The sequence below is a fragment of the Aulonocara sp. 'chitande type north' Nkhata Bay genome, linkage group LG23 (assembly GCF_057382095.1).
Source record: "Aulonocara sp. 'chitande type north' Nkhata Bay isolate Kocher_YH1m ecotype deep benthic linkage group LG23, A_spYH_male_GT1.1, whole genome shotgun sequence".
Classification (NCBI taxonomy): domain Eukaryota; kingdom Metazoa; phylum Chordata; class Actinopteri; order Cichliformes; family Cichlidae; genus Aulonocara; species Aulonocara sp. 'chitande type north' Nkhata Bay.
Window position 1 is genome coordinate 41220333 of NC_141365.1, and position 21312 is coordinate 41241644.

A 21312-nucleotide genomic window follows, 5' to 3' on the forward strand; every position below is an offset into this window, starting at 1 on the left:
CTCAGTGACAGAAGAATGCAGCAATGTTTGAATTTGAATTTGTTATTGTTTTATTAACAACAACTACCAGGATCATGCCATAGCAACACAGTGATGCCCAGTCAAATGTCAGGTACAAGGGATAGCCCACATACACATCCAACAGCACAGTAAAGCAATGGGCATCAATGCCACCAGTCAGGCCTTAAAAATACCTGAGTTATATAACAGCACACTGACAGTGTCTCATACAAAAATATAAAATGTATAAATACAGTTAATATCATTTTCATTTAAATTTTATTTAATTCTCTTCATATAGTGCCAAACAGATGTCTCAAGTCGTCACTGTTACAACATAGATAAACATAAACATGAAATCCATTATTTAATTCTCTTCCATTCACTCCAGTTCAATTCAATTTAATCATTACACATTATTACACACAGGAATTATTACACAAATAGGGTTTTCATTTATTTAACCCAAAAATTATATTTACAAAGGTCATAAATGTTGAGCTTATAAAAGAGGTCAAAGAAACAAAACTGAAGTCAGGCAAAACTGCAACTTAACAAACCAGCTGGCTGCCTTAACTGACCTCCACATGAAATGACACATAAGGGTATATGTAATGGCTGATCAGACCACTATGACACACGAGGGGTAACTAAACAAAACACAATTGTAAACAACAAACAATGCAGTATAGTCTGGTTTGTTAATAAACTAAACACCAAAGAAGGAAATCAAAACTACTAAACCCAAAACTCAAATATTTTATTAAGTACAACTACTTTGTTTTTAATTAAAGAAAACACACATTCTCCCTTCAGCAGGAAGTGGTGGTGCGGTCCAATTATCCCTCTTTGCATTCAATGGTTTCAAACCCTGGCTTCCATCTTTTGTCCAGCAACTCCCAGGGATGATGGCGGGTAAGAAATAAAAGACAAAAGTTAGTCAAAAATCAAAGTAATGAACTGGTATGAATACATAAGTAAACTAAATGTGCAATGTTACAAATAGAAGAAATGTATCCAAACCAATCAATAAAGTTCCTGGAAACTATAGTGTGTTACTGTTTTCAAATGAAGAAATAAAAATATAGTTACCACCTTTAGAGTGTGGCCAAGGGTTTGGCCATCACAAGCTTGACAATGGGAAATGGAACACACAGACATACAACACATGACAGACTGGGAAGGCGCGAAACACACAAGGCAAACGGGAACAGATAAGGAAGACGAAGACACCGACATAACTTAAACATTCAACATAGAGGACAAGACAAACTAGACAAAAGACAAGACTAACTAGTAGAATAACACTCAACTAAACCCTAAATAAATACTAACACAAAAACTTTACATTATTGTAATCTAACAATGCAAACTAAACTCGAAACATTGGGTCAGAGACCCAGTCCCTGACAGTTATGTGACAAATATAATATTAATATATTTAATATAATTATTAAATATGATATGATATAAATGCCCAACCTCTTTTATTAGTTGACCTGAGGGTGTTTAGGGCTACCCAACCAGGATCATGCCATAGTTATTTCACAGTCACTGAGATTGAAGATGTGGGTTTTCCTTTTTTTTTCCCCCTTTTTTTCTGCTTCACCAACCATCTCGTGACGTTCGGAGTCAGACACGGTCACGTTAAAGCCTCTGCTGTTCACTGTGGTGTTGCGGATTTGGCAGAAGTTGCATTATCTGAAGGTCAAACACATCAACCTCACGACATTTGCAGCAGGCCATTGGAGCGCACGAGGAGCTGGTTTTACTCATCAAAGAGCTAAAATGTCGAAACCCCCCCAGAAATCTGTGACTGTAAGGAGGGGAAAGCAGACGACTGTTCAATCTGTGCTGTGGAGACTGGGACCACCTTGGAAATGTAATCTCCATTAAATGGTTCAGTGTCTTTGTTTACCACTTGAGGGGTGTTTAGTTTAGTGTTTTTGTATTTGCATCTTACTTTTATTTTGTCTTCAATTTTCAGCTGCACTTTAATTCATCTTTAAAATAATTATTATAGTTAGTAGAAAGCTGAAACAGACCATTGCTTCTTGCAGGAAAGGGGTTCATTAGATTGATTCTGCTACTTGCTACAAAGCATTGACTATGGCTACAGTATAGTCTCCAGTGAGTCTTACACAATAATATTTATTCTACTGTTTGTCATAAAATCTTATGCATAATGCATGTCAGCCTTGAGGTTTGAGTGCATAACACACACGATAAGCCATTTCATTGATTAATGCACTGATAATCTGCATATTAAGGAAGCTACATGTGTTGCCCTGTTGCCACAATCTGGGACTGCCCCTTGTGGTAAAAGGACTCTAAGATGATTTTTTTAAAGGTGCCTGTCAGCATCACAGATTGCCATTTACATCATTTTCAGCTTAGAAACCACGTCTAAATATGCTTGCATATCCATCCATATCTTGCATATCCATGTGTTTGTGTGTAGGGGGGTGGAGAAACAAGATCCTGCTGTAGTTTTTCATTCCGTTGTACCAGGAATGTGTAAACAGACTACTTCTGGGATTGTGCATCTTCTCTAAAGATGCATCTCTGCCTCAACCTGTTTGTCACTGTGTCTCTGACAGATCCTCCACACTGTTGGCTCACTGTTGCTCCTTTAACCTGAGTTATCTTTCACACAATGCCTCTCTCTCTGTCTCTCCTCTGTCCTTCTCCACCACTTCTCACTCACACGCTGGCTTTCACCCCCCCTTCCCCATCCACCCTATCCACCCTTGCCTTAAATAGAGGACTGTAGCTAGGGTTCAGTTCAGTAGCAGTGGAGTGAGTCCCTTTGTGTTTGTCAAGAGCAGTTTGACAGCAGATCTTATCCTCTGCGCTGTTCTCCTCACTGTAGAAAAGGTGGCTGAACTGCTCTCAGTGGACCGCAAGGGTCAGATAGTTCAAGCTCAACCTCGGAGACACAATGTCAAGCTCAGTCCAGGTCCTTCCAAGTGGAAAGCTCTTTTTCGAACATTGCTTCCTCTGGAGGTCATCAACCCAAGCGCTGGGAAGCTAGTCATCTGTGTAAAAGGCTTGAGCTACATTTATAAAGCATCAGAAAAAAAATGACAAAGAATCCGTGACACAAGCAAACCACAACTCAGCACAGAAACTGTAGGCGGGGCTGTTTGCTCAAGTACCACAGTGAGGGAGCAGGTTGAAAACTTCATGAATGAAAAGTTCCCTTTTTTCCCTGCAGACTAGCGTCAGCAAGGAAGCCTCTGGACCAGATGTTTTAACCAAAAAAATAAAAAAAACTTGGCACGCTTGTCTTTTCAGGGAGAAATTCTGCATGTAAATGGCCTGTAAATATCCTGTATTTGTATATTTGCATGTGATTTTTAACTGAGTGTTGGTTCTGACAGAAGTGCTTGCCTCTTTAAAAACAGGCTCATAGTCATCAGGTGCTGTAAGTATATAATTTGGAGTAAGCACCTTGCTGAAAAGCAAAGTAGATGCTTGCCAGACTAAATCCACTATATGAAGAGGCTGTCTTGGTTGCCAGTCCTGCCACCCAATAGATCACGGGTGATTTGTGAGTATTAAAGGTAGCAAAGGTCATCTGCCAGTGAGCACAAGGCAAAGAACAAACTCACAAAGCACAGTCCTTCAGTGAACGCTGCATTCAGCAGACCCAAAAGCTTTATTGATCGCCCTTAGTACTAATGAGATCGGCTGTAGCACTCCTAACACCACCAATATTCTCTTCTCACTAAATCAACGGATTTAGATTGGCATACACATCCGTCTTATCCCCGCCTGTTACAATCCATACGTGTCAGGCAGCCTCTGGCAAACAAAGAAGAATAAAGGAGAATGAGAGAAAAGGTAGGATTTAATAAAAGAAAAGACACCTAAAGGACTTATAGGACTCCAGCTGAGGGCTGTATGCGCGGGTCCCCACAAAAGGGGGAGAGAGATGAGGTTTGTGATGGGCAGGCCATCACATCCACCGGAGGACAAAAGAGCGGGGTGACAAGCTGCCGGTGGACAGAAGGTCCATTTCCACTCGTACAAAGGGACCGGGGAGATGAAGCAGATTAGCAGCTCTTTATGCCCATTGTGAAGGTTCTAAATGATAAGATTTACCCCTTTTTCATCCTCTGCTCCATGTGTGCGTGTGTGAGTGTGAGCCCCAACCAAAATATCACTTCACATCTTTTTTGCTTTCTTTTGCAGAGTCCATCAGGAAATCCTTTTTTTCTGCATTCATATGGGGGTACACACACACACACACACACACACACACACACACACACACACACACACACAGGCCCTTATTCTTAAGAGTCTTCTATTCATCCCCATAGGAAGGTCACAAGAGCCAGGTGGATGTTTAGGGACTCCTCCACTTTTTATTAAATTCTGAATATATGGTTGGAGGAGAAAGACTCTTTACTTTGACCCTCTCATCACCACAAGATGTTGCTCCTTTTTAAAGTATTAAAGTTTCACAATATTCTTTTAGTCTGAAGAGACATGCTGACATAATGCCATCAGTCACCCAGTATCTCCCACAAAGTGTTTTTTCACCCTATGTGAGCATCATCATCGAAGTTTTGAACACTTGATGATGCGAGCTTCCTGATTATACCTTTGTATTTAGTGCCATCTACTGACCACCCTGTAACATTGCAGGAAATCATTCAAATCTTTGTAATGTGAGACACGCTCAGCATCTGGAAACCATGAAACAGAGTTTCTAATAAAGGTTACTCTCCTATCCAAGTCACATACTGAAAAAATCAAAAACTGTTGCTATTTTGGTGTTTTGTTTGTTTATTTGTTTTCACTTAGTGTGTCATTTTCACGTCGACCAATCATGTCATAGTTTTCAATAATGTACGAACCACTGAGCATGAACTCCAAGAACGCTCTCACTTTAGAAAGGCTCAGGGGAGACTTCTGCTGCTGTCTAATACAGCAAATATGATGATCTCTGTGTAAAGACTCCTGCAAACAGCTGTAAGCAACAGACAAAACTTCGGCTCTTGCTCGTGATTTGTCATGAATGTGTCAACATTCGGGCTTAACTTGTAAGAAAGAAATGAGTAAGACTCCTTGAGTACCATTGCCCAGGCTGTCCTGTAATTCACAGAATATGTTTTTGTTTTTGTTTTTTATGTGGGGCCACTGTAAAAAGTACATTAAAATGTTAAAAAAAAAGAAAGAAAAAACCCTGAAATTTCTAGATAGTGAAAAAACTTTTCTTAACTGTTTTACTTGTGTTTTAATTGTGTTGGCATATTAAGAATAGTCATGGGGGGAGGTCTTTATCAGTAGAAAAAGCTGTAAAGCTTGTAAAAATACAGTCAAATTTCCAAAATTTATGCCCTCTTTCATATTTTTCAAAGCTGTCCAGTGGGCCAGATTGGAGTCTTTGTCAGGCCGGGCCAAGACTGGGCCTTATGTTTCCCATCCCTGCTCTACACTGTAAAAGGATGCATTAGAGGGAAACGATTTTTTATCCCTCTTGGATTGTGGTGACAGAAATATTGCTTGTAATGTTGCTTTTTTCAGTTGCAGCTCATAAGCCTTTGTTATGACTGCTGGTTATGACTACACGATTCATGATAGTTTTGTCTGGGTCAAGGCTCTTCCTCTGTGGCAGGTTCAGAGGGATGGCATGGCAGCATAGACACTCACTATTTTTACAAGGTTACCTACTGATTCTCTACTTTGTTGCTGCCTTTCAGTGCAGACATTTATCTAACAAGGTCACATGATAAGATTATGTTGCAACTGCTTTCATTACTCACTGCACATGTAACCTGGCATAATATAAGAACGCAAGAGCTTGCATCTTTGGAGCAATCTGTCTTGTAATTTTATTTCTTTCATTTCCAGGTGTGTCTCATCACCTCCTAAGTTTTTTGATTTGTATCTCCTGGTACAGTCCAATGGTGGTGATCAATCGGAGACCAGTGTGAACAGGGGTGAATGCTCTTATTTGCTCATTTTTTAAAAATCCCCAAAAAATAGAGTGAAGACTTTTACTAAAAGGATTTGGTCAAAATATGCAAACTACAGTAGCACTCCTAGCCTTTTAAGATTATCAGGTAAGCTAGGTTTGTTTGTCAAATTGATCTGAAAGTACACACCTATATGCATCATAATAATGAAATCTGTCAGTGTGTGTTTAAATGGTCTTAATTGGTCAAATGTTCTTTATTAAAGGCCTTTATAAAAGTGTCCCCTGTGGAGCCACTCGTCAAAGCTGGTGCAACCTGTCTTATGTATGAAGTATCAGCCCAACAAAGCAAATCAAAGTGTGATGCAAAATAAGCACGTTGGAGCCTTTTTTACTGAGTCATTGCTCTGTCTGACTTTCAGGTCCTAAATCCCTGTTAACCAATCAAATCAGAGGACAGGACCTTTTCCCTGAACACTGAGTTCCAAGCCTTAAGTGAAACCTGAAGGTTACATAACTTTAAGCATGACTTGTAGTTTATGAGTTGTTGTTTTTCTACTGTTTGATTTTTCCCATGCTCATAATGCTTTTACTGTCCCATATTGCACATCACACACATTATGAGCATTGCATTAACATCTGTCCTCTGTTAACACGCGGTTTAACTGCTGTTCTGTATCTATACAGATCTGTGCGTGAACGTCTCTGAACCCCTGAGGTGCTGTTGTTCCTGTAGCTAATGCGCCTGCTTTTCTGCTCTTCTGGTCTCAAAGCTCCGGGCTTGCCAAGGAGACGAAGACGAGCGGGAGATATGTAGCAGACAGATAACAGTGGACAGATGCCAAGTTAATTGTATTTTCATTGCTGCTTTACTCTGTCTAATGCAGTTTTAAGCACTAATACGTTTGTGACAGGGCCTGTTGGGAAGATCAGAAGAGAACTAGTCTACCTGGCAGGGTTTTTGGGAGAAGGTACCTCTGATTGTTCCCTACAGTTTGGCAAACGTGTGATTATTCATGCAGTTGAGGCAGAGTTAAGAAGATAAATCACTCCACCAACTGGCTGGTTCAAGTGAATCTGTTAGCCCATCTGCACACCCTTTCTCTGTGCTGGTATCTGGGATGTAAAACTGGGGATGTACTAGAAGGCAGTGGCCATGGTACCTCTTCCAATAATGGCTAAGATGGCCCTGGAACAGGATAATACATTAGTGTGAATGACAGAAGCACCTTGTGCTGGGAGTTAATGGCAGTTGCATTGACTATCATGGCATGTGTGAAGGAGGCTGGAAGCTAAATGATGAACAGACGAAGAAGCTGTCTTCATGTCAGTCAACCCAAGGGCCTTTTGTAAAAGAAATCTTATTTAGGAGCAGTTTCTGTAACAGCCACAAGGACGGCAGCAGACTCTGACTCAAGAAGATGGGAGGTGTCAGTGAAATTCAGGAAGATAGGGAAGGTCAGGTGACTCAAACCTGTCCGACTTTGTTTGTAGGCTGTGATTCAGAAACAATTTGTAGAGCAGGAAGTACATTCTTTGATTCAGGAAGAGATAAAACTGCAGCTGATTTAGAAACAGTCTTTGTGACGGGGGCCTGGGGCTGGTGTTGAGGCAGAGACTCAGGAACAGGCCGAACAGACTCAACGTGGTGCCATTAAAAGGCAGTGCCAAGTGCAAAATGAGAAAGGCAGACAAGTTAGCCATTCTTAGACTTGTTTAAAAACTTAGGCGGAAATGTCATTCACTGTATTGTTTACTGCAAAGTCATCATGTGACACACTGAAAAGCAGTGTACAGCAGCTGTGCAGGACAAAGATTCAACAAGACTATAATGCGATGTGGTAGAAAAATAACAGAAGAAGAAAAAAAACATATTCTGTCTTAAAATGTCATCTTTGTTGTTTAAAATGAAATTGAAAATACAGAAAAAATGTTAGTAGCACAGATTGTCAGATGTATTGGTGTTTACTAAAGTGCTGTGATTTTTTTTTTTCGAATACAGAGCCATCTGTCATTGATATGGAAAACATGTTCAAACTTTCTGAAGAAGAACAAGAGGAGCATTGTTAACAGACAAGCAATGTTTTTATTTGTTCCTTTGTGAAGGATTCAAGATGAAGTACATGCGGGGAATCTCACCTTTAACAGGGAAAATGAAGCATTTTTGCATTTTGATATTGTTTTAAGGCAAGGCGACTCTGAACGAACAGTGCAGGTGTTTGTTCTGCTCTTCCAGGGCAAACAGTTGCACACTAATGCACCCCCATACCATCAGAGACACTGATAACAAGCCGGATGGTCCCTCTCCATCCATATTTTTTAAAAGGAAATTCACATCACATTTGTCTGACACAGAACACATTTCCACTTTGCCTCACTCCATATTAAATGAGCATTAGGCTGGAGTAGATGGCTCCCTTTCTGGATCATATCTTCCGATGGTCTTCTGAGAATTTTTTGATGTTTGCAAACAGAGCGTTCCTGAGCCCAGCAGCGATTTCCATGACAGAATTCCTGTTTTTAATGCAGTGCTGTCTGAGGGCCCAAAGATCACAGATACAACACTGATTTTTGACCCTGTCCTGTGCACACAGAGATTTCTCCTGATTGTTTTCTGAATGCTTTGCTGATATCGTTCACTGTAGATAGTAAGATATACAAAGTCTTTGCAATTTTACATTGAGGAGCATGCAGAATACTAAACCTCTGCCTGTCTCTAGCATCTCTTTGTGCCCATTCTGAAGGCTCCATTTGATAAGATTTACCTCTTTTTCATCCCCTCAGCCATCCTTTTTCTGGTTAAAAATTGTATAATAGCTTTCTTTATTACATACATGTTGTGCATTTCGAAGAAGTACAACTGTACTGAAAAAAGGTTTTTCATTTTATTTTCACATTTTTAGACAGAACTTTAGGGATCAAACTCATCCTAAATTGTGGTTATGAGCCACATACAGTCCACTTGAATCTTAAATGGGCCAGACCAGAGAAATTCCCCTATGTCACTGTACAGAAGTTTAAATACTAATTTAATCCCAGAGATAGTCTTGATATAAGACAAGGAAGTGCAATTTCAGCATTTTTTTCTACACTTAAGATTGAGAAATGCTGATGTAGTAAATTAAAAAAACAACATTGTATTTAAAAAAAATCAATCAAAATAAAGAAAAAGTTCTGGTAGCTCACTGTCCAGACTGTCCTGTAATATTAAAACTGAAAGTTTTAGTTAATTAAAAGGAAATGTCCTTTTTAAACTATTATTATTATTATTATTATTATTATTATTATTATTATTATTATTATTATTATTATTATTATTATTATTGACACGTTACACAGTGAAAAAACACTTTCATTTTTTAGCATTTATTTGCTTATCTGTAACTTAATTATGTTGATGTAGTATGAATGGTCATAGGAGAAGACTGTATCAGTGGTAAAGGTGTGAAACCTATGAAAATACTGGGCACAGTGCAAAATTTATGCCCTTCACACTTTCCAGAGCAATCCAGTGTGACGTTTGACACCCTTGCTGTAGCCTTTTAATACTTGCTAATTACTTGAATATCTCAAAATATCATTTTAAGCTACTTGATACAGGTTAAGCCTGTCGTTCCCCTGTTGGTCTGCATGTTCCGTGGATGTCCTCTGGGGGGCGCTGAGGTTCAGGTAGAGCGAGCAGGCGCTGTTGTGTAACGTAATGCTGTCGAGTCATGGTAGCGGTTGTTTAACTTGTGAACACATTACAAGGACAACCGCTTTGTAAGTATGGCTACACACAGCTGGTGGTAGTAATGACAGACACATAGCTGTGAGTTATTGTGCTCTGGGTGTCATTACTGAAGGTCGTTTGAACTACAGTTAGAGACGATAAGCAAGCTAATAACAGCTCGGAGGACTCGCTCGTCTCCCTGGAGTAGCCTCGGTTACTAACAAGTGGACTGTGTACAGTGTTTGGACTTCACAGCTGCCTGCCTGGGAAAGGTAATGTTAAAAACTAACAACAACAGCCGGTTTTTATCTCTAGACTCTCTGAAATGTAGTCTGATAGTTATAAGTTTCCTTTTCTTGTAGCCACATTAGCTTCTTGTGCCACTGAGCTGGTGCGCTAACCTTTCACACTTTGTTTTCTCGTGTGTTTGCGCAGTTCTCTGCCTACAATATTTAGCGCAGTAACAGGTACCGCGGTGATTTTTTTTACTACTATCGCATAAATCAGTGCCTAATGTAAAAGAGCCAAAGCAGTTCCTCTTTCTAGGTATACTATAAAACACCTCGTACAGGCGGGATGTCTTTGTTAGGATTTGCTGCTAGGATTTTAAAATGATTTCTCTCTCCTAGCTGCAGCCATGGTGTTTGTGCAGAGCTACTGTGAAGCAAATTCCTTCATCTCCATAACCTGGGTGGATGAAGGCATCGCCCCCTGCTTCTACTTCACACTGGTCCCCACCATCCTGCTCTCCCTCTCCTTCCTCCTTGGCACCATCCACTGCATATGCTACCAAAAGTATGGCACGCAAATGGAGCGCAAGTTCATTCCTCGCTCCTGCCTCTATGGTTTTCAGCAGGTCCTCCACGTCTTTCTGATCATCCAGTTTCTGGGTGGAATGATTTGGAGAGCCACGAATGCAGATGAACTTCCAGGGTATGTGGTGCTGTACGGCTGCTTTTCCATCCTGGGATGGGCCTGGGCTATGGCTCTACTCAGGGTGGAGAGGCGCAGGGTCCTGGTGTCGGATCGGACAAGAGGACACAGTGCCGTCCTGCTGCTGTTCTGGGCTGTAGCTTTCTGTGCTGAGAACCTGGCTTTTGTCTCCTGGTACAGTCCTCAGTGGTGGTGGGGCCTGGAGAACAAACCACAACAGGTGAACACTCACATAAGATATTTTTTTTAACCATTGTGTTCCAGGAACCTAACAGAGAAGTGAAGACTATTTTCAAAATATGTGTGCTTACACTTGTGTTTACCTTGCATTATGCAGTTTATCCCCATTCCTACCCATTTAGTTGATCTTAGATTGTAGGTAGAGTTCATTCCTGTATACAGCATTTTAACTGTTTAAACTTCAGTGTGTGTTTAAACCTTTATGAGCCAAAGGTTAAAGATAAGTCTGCCTTCGGAGCCACTCCACAGAGCAGTGTAATCTGACTCATGTATCAAGGTTCCGCCCAGTAAACAAAGCAAAACAAATTGGCAGTAAGCACGCTACAACCTTTTTTGCTAAGTCACTGCTTGTCTGACTTTCAGTTCCTAAACCCTGCACTCTTAACCAATCAAATCAGAAGACAGGATCTTGCTCCTCCCACATGGGGAGGAGTTGAGTTGAGTGAAAGTTTTTTGACTACATAACTGCAAGCATGACTTGTAGTTTTTCTCCTTTGCAAAGTTTTTTAATGTAGTTGTTGATTTTTCCTAAACTTAAAGTGCTTTTACTTGTACTTGCTTTGCAAAATGTTATTGTATTGCATCCTTCATCCCATAAAGTCAACATTATGAAAGTGCTATTTTAATAGTAAATTATGTTGTAATAGTACACTACCTAGATATATGGTAACTGTTCAATAAAACACTTAACAGTCTTCAGCATATTCACATTACTGTGTTATTAGCATTGTGTTACCACTGTGTTAAACGCTGTTTTGTATCCATGCTGATGTGTGTGTAAACATCTATGAAAACTTCAGGTGCAGTTGTTCCTGTGGATGATGCGCTACATTAGCACTGGGCTGCTCTTCTTCATCGGTCTCAAAGCTCCAGGGTTGCCAAAGAGACCTTACATGCTACTGATAAATGAAGATGAGCGTGACGTAGAAAACGGTAGACAGGTAGTGACAGGGCACTTCCACTGTATATTAAAACACACGAGCAGCTTTGCTTATATACTCTATTAACGCTGTTTTAATGGTTTCATATCTTTCTCTGGGTCAGAGCCTGTTGGGAAGATCAGAGGAGAACCAGTCCACCTGGAAGGGATTTTTGAAGAAGGTCCGTCTGCTTGTTCCCTACATGTGGCCACAAGGCAACAAGTTTCTCCAGCTGCTGGTCCTCTTCTGTTTGGGGCTGCTGGGAGTGGAGAGGGCTATTAACGTCTTTGTACCCATTTACTACAAGAATATTGGTGAGTGATGTGCCTTCGTCATCATGCACCATAGGCTCAAATGTTCAGTCACTCACACTGATGGCACTGCATTGACATTGTTGCAGTCAGATTAAAATCTCATAATACTTTTTATTTATTCATTGATTTTTTTTTTCACCACAGCTTGAAAGCCTCATTTTGTCTCATTCTCCTTGATGTCTGTGTCCTTTTTTCAGTGAATGAACTGACTGATGGCAGCAGCTGGCACACTGTAGCCGTTACAGTGTGTATTTATGTCCTGCTTAAGTTCATGCAGGGTGGAGGAGCAGGTAGGACTTACTTCACGGATGCCCAGTGAACATTGTAGTACCACAGAGAGCTGCACAATGAGCATCAGCCTCACATGCCACACTAGCATTAAGGCTGCTTCATTATTCTGACCGCCAACCTCTCTTCTTTTCAGGTTCCTCTGGATTTGTCAGTAACATGCGCTCTTTCTTCTGGATCCGCGTGCAGCAGTACACCAATCGACTGGTTCAAGTCAATCTGTTTGGCCACCTGCACTCCCTCTCTCTGCGCTGGCATCTGAGCCGCAAAACTGGTGAAGTACTGAGAAGTATTGATCGTGGCACAGCTTCCATTAATAGCTTGCTCAGGTAAGATGGCATCAAACAGGATCACAATAATTATTAACAATTAGTAATAACTCAAATAATGATTCTGTTAGGCAATGTTTTTATCCTTAAATGCTTCTCTCATGTTAGAATCTGAAGAAAAATTAAACTCAGGTATTGGTGTTTTTCCACAGCTACATAGTGTTCAGCATCTTTCCAACCATTGCTGATATTATCATCGCCATCATCTACTTCAGCGCTCTTTTCAATGCCTGGTTTGGCCTTATTGTCTTCATCTGCATGACCCTGTATCTCAGTAAGTTATGCATGTTGAACCTCAACTAGCTTCACTTTGACCCAGTTTAATAATGAAAAATAAACTTCAAGTGTGAAAAACATTTCTGTACTTCAACATTGGCTAAGATAGATTTCAGATCCTCTTTGACTGTGTAGTAATTCCTTATTCAAATGTTTGCCAGCCTTGACGATCATCATCACTGAATGGAGAACCAAGTACAGACGAGAAATGAATCAGATGGATAACACTGCCAAGTCCAGGGCTGTGGACTCCTTGTTAAACTTTGAGACGGTAAATTAAATAAGTTTGTGGTTCATAAAGAAGTTTACTTTTCTTTTTATTATTCTTTCATCTTAAAATGCACTTTAAAATACAATTAGTTTTTTCTGGTTCCATAGGTAAAATACTACAATGCAGAGAACTATGAGGTCGGCCGGTTTGAGGGTGCAATCTTAAAATATCAGGTAAGTGCATTTATCAACCGGTTTTGGCACTCCACGGCTTGCCACGCCTTCCCCTGCTGTTTTTTTTCCTAAGCTGGTCTTTGTTTACTTTAACAGGAGTCAGAATAAACCTGCTCTCCTACAGTCTTTCTAGTTATTGCTACCTTTGAGATAGCTTTTAGCATTAAGATGCTGCGTGGAAGCAAATTTATGTCAGGTTTGATTTCAAAACAAAGACAAAATGAAATAACTGGATGTTGGAATTCAGTGTTTTCTGTGTGATTTTGCTGCTTTGATTTTCCTGGGACAATATTTAGACAATCCATAATATTCTGCTGCTGAGGACTACCTCTAAATTCTTGGACATCGTTGGGTGTTATGTCACTAAATCATGGCTCCAAAATAAGCAAAATCACTTGCTAAGAGACATTTAACCAACTATTATTGGGTTTGCATGTAGATATTTGTTCCTGTATTTCACCAAAACTAAAACTGAGACATTGATCACAGAGGTAGAGAAAAATGTTTAATTTAGTGGTCTCAGGAATGGAGTCATATATTTAATTGTTGCTTCCTTCTCCTGTTGTAGGAATCAGAGTATAAAACCCAGGCATCTCTGGCCTTACTCAATCAAACACAGAACGCCATCATTGGAGCAGGACTGCTGGCTGGTTCCTTGCTCTGTGCATACTTTGTCACAGAGGGAACGTTTCTGGTATTGACTTTGTAATAATGGTTTGCATTATGCCTCTCCACATTTCCAAAACTATGCAATTATGTTATTATTGTTGTTATTATATTATTATAAGTGTCATAAAAGCAACTCTAACCTCAGGTTGGAGATTATGTTCTCTTCGGTACCTACATCATCCAGCTGTACACCCCACTCAACTGGTTTGGGACATACTACAGGTAAAAAAATATAGAGATTATGTATTGCTTTTACCAAAACTCTGTTTGACTCCTGTTCCTTTTGCCAACTGTTGGTTTCTCTCTTCTTTCCCTGCAGAATGATCCAGACTTCCTTTATTGACATGGAAAACATGTTCCAACTTTTCGAAGAAGATCAAGAGGTATGTTTATAGATGGGTAAATATTTGCAGCGGTGATATCAGTGGGGGGTTTTTATGTGTTTTGAGTTTTTTGTGGTCTTTATATGTTGCCTGATGCAGGTGAAGGATGAAGTAAATGCAGGAAGCCTTCTCTTTAAACTGGGGAAAGTGGAGTTTGAAAACGTTTACTTCAGCTACACAAACGGGTTGGTTTATTTTTGCGTTGATTTCTTTTATTAAACTTCAGTCTCAGTGTGTTCTTGCATGGCTCATTCTTAGATTTCTTTACTGCTTTGCAGCAAGGAGATTCTCAGGGATGTGTCCTTCACAGTTCTTCCAGGACAGACAGTTGCACTGGTGAGTCTGAGGCGAGATGTTTCCTGCTTCCCAGCATTACATTGAGCAGTTAAGGTGTTACTAACATTACGGATTACTAACATACCTTCAGGTTGGGCCGTCGGGATCTGGGAAAAGCACAATCATTCGACTGCTTTTCCGTTTCTATGATGTTCAGGGAGGCTGCATTCGCATTGATGGCCAGGATATATCAAAGGTAAGAGGTTTGGCACCAGAGCTACTGTGTGAGAAATATTTGGAAATTCAAGACATTAACAAACAACCAGTAAAATTAATAATATAAGCAGAAGTCATAAAGTCTTGTCTTTAATATTACTGTAACTGCATGCTTATATATATATATATATATACACACACACATACACGGAGTCTAAACTGCTTATTACTTTCTCATCATCTTTCCTCAGGTGAAACAAACATCTCTGCGATCTCATATCGGCGTGGTTCCCCAGGATACCGTGCTGTTCAACGACACCATCCGGGATAACATTCGCTACGGTCGCACCACTGCTAATGACCAGGAGGTGGAGGAGGCTGCACTCGCTGCTGATATCCATGACAAAATCATGACCTTCCCTGATGGTAATGTGCACATTAATCCCTTGGTTTATTCAGCATTGTGACTTCAAAGATTTGTTTTCCATACTTTTACTAAAATCGTGGGTGTTTAAATTGAATCTAAGTTTATATCTTTTAAATGTATATTTCTGAAGTTAGCCATATTTTTAAAATGTTCTAAAGTGTAGTTAGTGATGATCACTGTGTAACTGCAGTCTCTTCTATATTGCAAGAAGTTTTTTCAGCCTCTTCCTGTGTTTTTGTCGGGCAGGTTATGATACCCAGGTGGGGGAAAGAGGACTGAAGCTGAGTGGAGGAGAGAAGCAGAGGGTGGCTATCGCCAGAACTATCCTCAAAGCACCACAAATCATCCTGCTGGATGAGGTATGCGACTGAACTGTCATCTCAAGTGTAAACTCATTGCTGTTAGTTGCAGTTTTCTAATATTATCTCTCTGTAGGCCACATCTGCCCTGGACACACAGACAGAACGCAACATCCAGGCCTCTCTGGCCAAAGTCTGTGCCAATCGCACTACAGTGGTTGTAGCTCACAGGTAAATAAATTCATGTACTGTCAGGTTTTTTTAAGTGAATTTATCCATCTTCATTTATTTCACCGATGACTTGTGGGTCCGTTATTGCTCTGTAATAGGTTGTCCACCATCATCGCAGCAGACCAGATCCTGGTTGTCAATGAAGGGCGGATTGCTGAGGGTGGACGGTAAGTGTGCCTGATTGTTTTGAATGAAACTCCTGCCATAACGCATACAGTTGTGAAAACTAAAGCATTCATAGGAATCTGTGAAAAGTTTACAGAGGGTCATCATGAGCATTAATCTCATGATAATTTGGGGCTAGCCATCAACAAGCTTCTGGCATTATTCTGGCTTGATTTTTGCTCACTGTCTTCTTGGCAGAATTGGTCGATATCATTGAAACTGTTTAGTTTTGTTACAACTTTTAAGCATAGTCAGGGCTCTAGAGTGCGACCAATTTTTCAATTGTGCAACTAAATAAAATCCTGTCACACCGGTGCGACCAGCTGTTCCAGTAAAAAGAAAAAAAAAAAAAAAGTCCCGGCAACTCTGAAAGTCTCCGTGTTGACAACTGACAGACATCATGCCCCTATCGTGTGTCCCAATCAGAGATAGTCAGGAGCGGGACCTCTATGATTGACCGTGGTCCTGTAGTTGTCCCGTAGTCCTTTGTGTGTACGTTTGAAAGTGCAGGTGGAAGAGGGAGGTGAGTAGCTTGAATAAAGCGATATCAATTCATTAAATCCTGAATTTTTTAATATAAAAACTTTTATAAGACTTTTAAATATAAATGTATTTTGCCAGAAACGCCAGAATCTCAGGTTAAAGCTCTCAAAACTATTTTAACAACCACCAAACAGCTGAAACAGTAAATGAGAGCAGCTAAACAGATTCCACACAAAGACATAAACACAGAGCGGACCCGACGCATCAGAATCAGATTTCTCTTTCTCGGCTTTCTCACCCGACGGCACGTACACGGACACGCCGTTGGGGCTGACCGCTGACAGCTCACTGATTCTGATGCGTTGGCGGGTCTGCGCTTTGTGTTTACGTCTTTTTTGCGCTAGATTCTGAGCTGTGGGTTTTGTCTCTCTCCAACCAAAATTCACTGAATCAGCATGTTTTCAGCATTATTCATTCGCTTATTGCCCACCAGTCGACCATTGTTTGCAGCGTTTTGTTTTTTTTTACTTAAATGTCCTCGGCCAAGAAAGCCTAATTTCTGCTGTTCAATACTGAAGAAATGTAAATTTTTTAAAATTTGGCTAATTAAGGTTATCTGCCAGGAAAATCTCCTTCATGTTTTTCTGTGTTTTATTCTCAGTTACTTTGACACAAAGGCATCTGCTGTGATGCTCACACCTCTGATGAAGTCTCACATATGATCAGAGTTATAATATTTCTGACTGTCTGAGGCAAAATTGACTCGAATTGAATCGGGACCTTGTGAATCGGGACCTCGGGTCGCAAATGCGACCAAATTTTTCAATGGTGCGACTAAATAAAAACCTTGGTCGCACCAGTGGGCGCACCTAACTTTTGTGCTGGTGCGCCTGGTGCAACCGTGGCAAAAAGTTAGTCTAGAGCCCTGATAGTCTATAAGGTCAGAACTTTGGAAAGGCCATTTCAAAAGCTTAATGTTTGCTTGCTTTATCCATTAAAAAAAACACCGATGTGTGCTTGGGATCATTGTTCTGCTGGAACATCAAATTGTGTCCTGTCTGTTCATTTAACGCAAAGTTGAATTTGGAGGTAGTCCATAAATTTGCTGCTGAGTGGATTAGAGGAAATTCAAATTAAATTCAAACGTGCACCCAATTGTTGTGATTTAAAGTCACTAAAAATTTATGCCGTCCATCATTCTACCCTGGAAAAAGAAAAGTTTTCCATGACCATGTAATTCATGGCCAAGGTACTGAGGTCATGTGGCTGCAAAACAAGCCCAAGTCATCACTGCTATAGTGCTGACAGTTGTTATGAGGTCTTTTGCCAATATTGTTTTTTGCAAAATGTGGTGCTGTGCATTATGGCCAAATATCTCCACTTTGTTTTCATCTGTCGATTGCGATTTTTTTCGTAATCACAATGTCATGAATTTTTAACATGAACTTTTAACATAAACATTTAACATGCTAACGGATGCCTGTAGAGTCTGAGATGCAGCTCTTTTTGTGGTTTCTCTAAGCATTGCACGGTCTTACGTTAGAGTGAATATACTGCGACGTCCACTCCTTGCATGAATGGGCAGCTGTTTTGAAGGTTTTCCACTGTAGAATTATGGTTTTCAAGTTGTTTGGAAATATCCCTATAAACACTGCTTGGCAGCAGCAGCTGCTTCTTTAAGATGATTGCTGATGTCCTTCCTCCGTGGCCTTGTGTTAGCACTCACCTGAATGCTACAGACCAGCAAACCAATAAACAAATAAATATCAATCTTTTCTCCATCCTAGACATGAGGAATTGCTACAAAAAGGAGGTTTGTATGCAGACATGTGGTTGAAGCAACAACAGGCTCAGGACTCAGATTCATCATCAGACACTGAAACCAAAGATCGCCAGTCTGAGAAACTACAGCCACCATCGACCTCCTCAGGACACCACGGGCACTGAATGTATTTGCTTTAAGAAAAATCTTTTTGTATTCTTTGTTATGGTTGTAAAAAGGCAATGTGCGATTTTAAATGTTTTGAACACTCAGCAAGGTGAAAGTGTTATTTATTGCTAGATTTTCTAAAGTGAATGTGCAATGACAGGTCAGGCTAAGGTGCCTAATGAAACTGAAGAGGTATTCACACCTTTTAGACTTTATCCAATAGTTGTGATTCCAGCTACGGTTTTGATGCCAGGAGTTAACAAAAGATCTAAAACTAAAAAGAATTGGCACAGGAGAAGAGACAGATGATACTATGTGCTCACAAACTAAACATAATGGGGACCTGCTGTGCTTTTTCTCTCATAGATGTACTGTTACATGTGCAGATGCTCATTTAAAGACCGCCAAAGATCCAAAAAGATCAGTTTATGTATAATTATTCCTGTGAGCCAGATGTTCAGGTTGCAGACTGCTTAAATTCACAATTTGAGACTTTTTTTTTCTTGTTGTGACTCTCTATGATGTCGAAGAGAGGGGAAATCCCTAATTATCTCAGTCACACAACTCTCACAGTAAGCACTGAAACCCCACCCACCTGCTCCACCTGCTGGGCAGAGGAAAGTTAGACTAAAGAGTTGGACTATTGGAGCTATTAGAGTCTTAGAATACAAATATGGAGGTGCAAGAAAAGCATAATGGGTCCCCTTTGAATAAAATGTGGTGGTGGGGGGGTTCCCGTCTTTCCTCCACCTCTCTACCAAATTTCATGAAAAACCAGCTTATTCGTTTTTATTGTTAATGAGAAAGAAGCTATGGGGGTTGTATATTTCTGCTTCTGCTGTGGAGCAATAATATGACCTGAGACACATGAAAAGTGAAATCAGTCTTGACACTGTATCTTGGTGTGCTCAGACTGTTAATTCTGAATCCTGCTGAATACTATATGCTTAAGAATAGAATGGTGTTAATGTCATCAGGGATTTTGTTTTGTTATTTAAAGTTTTGTTAGCTGAATTTTGAGCTGTATGTATTTGTACATTCTTGGAGCAGGAGAGAGGAGCTGGTAGTGCATAAATATATATCTCCATGTTTATGGTAGTAAAATAATGGGCATTCATCATCATTTTCTGTGTGACACTGACAAAAATATATATTTTTTTCATTTTCTTTGATAATAGCATTGTTGTGTCAGGGTTTGTTGATTGTTTTTCATCATTCAGTTATCTTTAGACATACTGATTCATGCCTGAAGTTGTACAGTCCAGCCTTCCATTGGCAGAAAGACCACAGACATTTCTCACGGCAGAGGTTTCCACTCGGTATGTGGATGTAATGGGGCCAAGTTATCGATCTGCGCTTGTGCTCAGTTAGCAAGTCAAAATATCTGCATGAAAAAGAATGTCTAGAAATTAAACGTCCATAGATCTAAGTACAGCCATACAATTTTAAATAAGTTATTTGCTGTCTTATATCTACCTCACGAAAGGTGTTGTTCATAGTTACAGGTTTTGGAAATACTGTTTTATCATGTAATCATGAGCAATAAATGGCATTATTTCCATCCTTTTTCTGTCTTTACATTAAAACAACATCCTGTCCAGTTTAGACTTTGAAGAAATGTTAATGTGACGGTATCTCACATCACTGATGCATTTAACAAACTATTATTTTACTTAGTCCATGGATGCAAAACTGCATCATAATGAGTTTACAATCTGAATTGTTATATCTATGATAAGTCGTGTAATACCACGTTAATTTATTGGTAATAGGGATGGTCTGGTGTTAATTAATTCTGTGCATGTTTCACTTATGGGATATTAAAGTGCCGAAACCTGAAGCCATCCAGCAGTAAAACTTTAGACCTGTTGTGTAATGGCAGCAAACTGTGTCTGTAAATTGGACTAAAATACTGTTTGTTTCGAGAAGATTTGCTGAGACAGGAGATGATCATTTCACAACTCTGACCTGGATACACTGAATTTATTTATAATAGTAAGACACCATACTGGAAACTGTGTCTGTGGTGGACATTGGTGAGTTTAGACCCTTTTCAGAGGTGCTCAAGCATCCCTAAATTTCATCTTAGCACCCCTAAAAATAACTTTACTAATAGCCGGAACAATAACGTATTTTTGTATTATTTTTCATTTTCCTCTAATGCTACATATTCAGGGAAACTATCTATTGGAGATGATGTTGTGCCAACAACTCTTTTATATGTAATTTCTTTGCTTATATTTGTAAAATGAATTATTATTATTATTAAGGGTTATATATAAAATAAAGAAATGACCTGCTTTGCAAGTATCTCCATGACTAAAGTTTGCACCTACATTATAATCAATCCAGTCTTTTATGGCTACTTAAAATACCTTGATAAACCTGTGATGTTGCATATGTTGCTATTTCAGCTGCCTTCGTGGCCAGATCTCTTCAAAAAGACGTAAATAATAATAAAAATGAATTTAAAAAGGTAAGAAAAAAGGTGAAAAGAACTGCTTATGTCAACCGCCAGCAGTAGAAGCCTGATACTCAGCTTGAATAATGCAATTGATATGGGTGGATAGGTGATATAGATAACTGAACCCTGCTTCAGTGTTACACCGACCTGTTGGATGACAGCACAAAGACTGAGAGAAGAGCCAGGCGAGAAAGAGAGACATCGGTGTGAAGATAGCAAAAAGAGAGAGGAAAAAGAAACCTGCAAGTGTGGATGTGTGGCCAATGTCAAGCCGTTTGTTATAATACCAAGGTAGTTTCTGTTTTGCAAGCATTCACTGATGATGATTTCACATAAGTAAGCAGTGTTACACTCATATCAAGTGTGGATTCTCCCCAGCCTGCT

General features: G+C 39.9%; 1 protein-coding gene across 1 annotated transcript; it reads left to right on the forward strand.

The window, feature by feature from the left end:
• The first annotated feature begins 9583 nt into the window (after positions 1 to 9583).
• On the forward strand, positions 9584 to 20030 carry LOC147302437 (ATP-binding cassette sub-family B member 6-like). Its single transcript, XM_086282928.1, has 20 exons — positions 9584 to 9913; positions 10271 to 10794; positions 11615 to 11755; positions 11859 to 12048; positions 12246 to 12338; positions 12473 to 12665; positions 12818 to 12939; positions 13103 to 13212; positions 13320 to 13385; positions 13954 to 14079; positions 14200 to 14276; positions 14374 to 14437; positions 14537 to 14622; positions 14716 to 14773; positions 14865 to 14969; positions 15181 to 15355; positions 15603 to 15715; positions 15792 to 15886; positions 15985 to 16053; positions 18322 to 20030. The coding sequence occupies exons 2-20, from the start codon at positions 10279 to 10281 to the stop codon at positions 18479 to 18481; spliced, it is 2559 nt and encodes an 852-aa protein (XP_086139054.1). The 5' UTR covers positions 9584 to 9913; positions 10271 to 10278; the 3' UTR covers positions 18482 to 20030.
• Positions 20031 to 21312: the final 1282 nt, after the last annotated feature.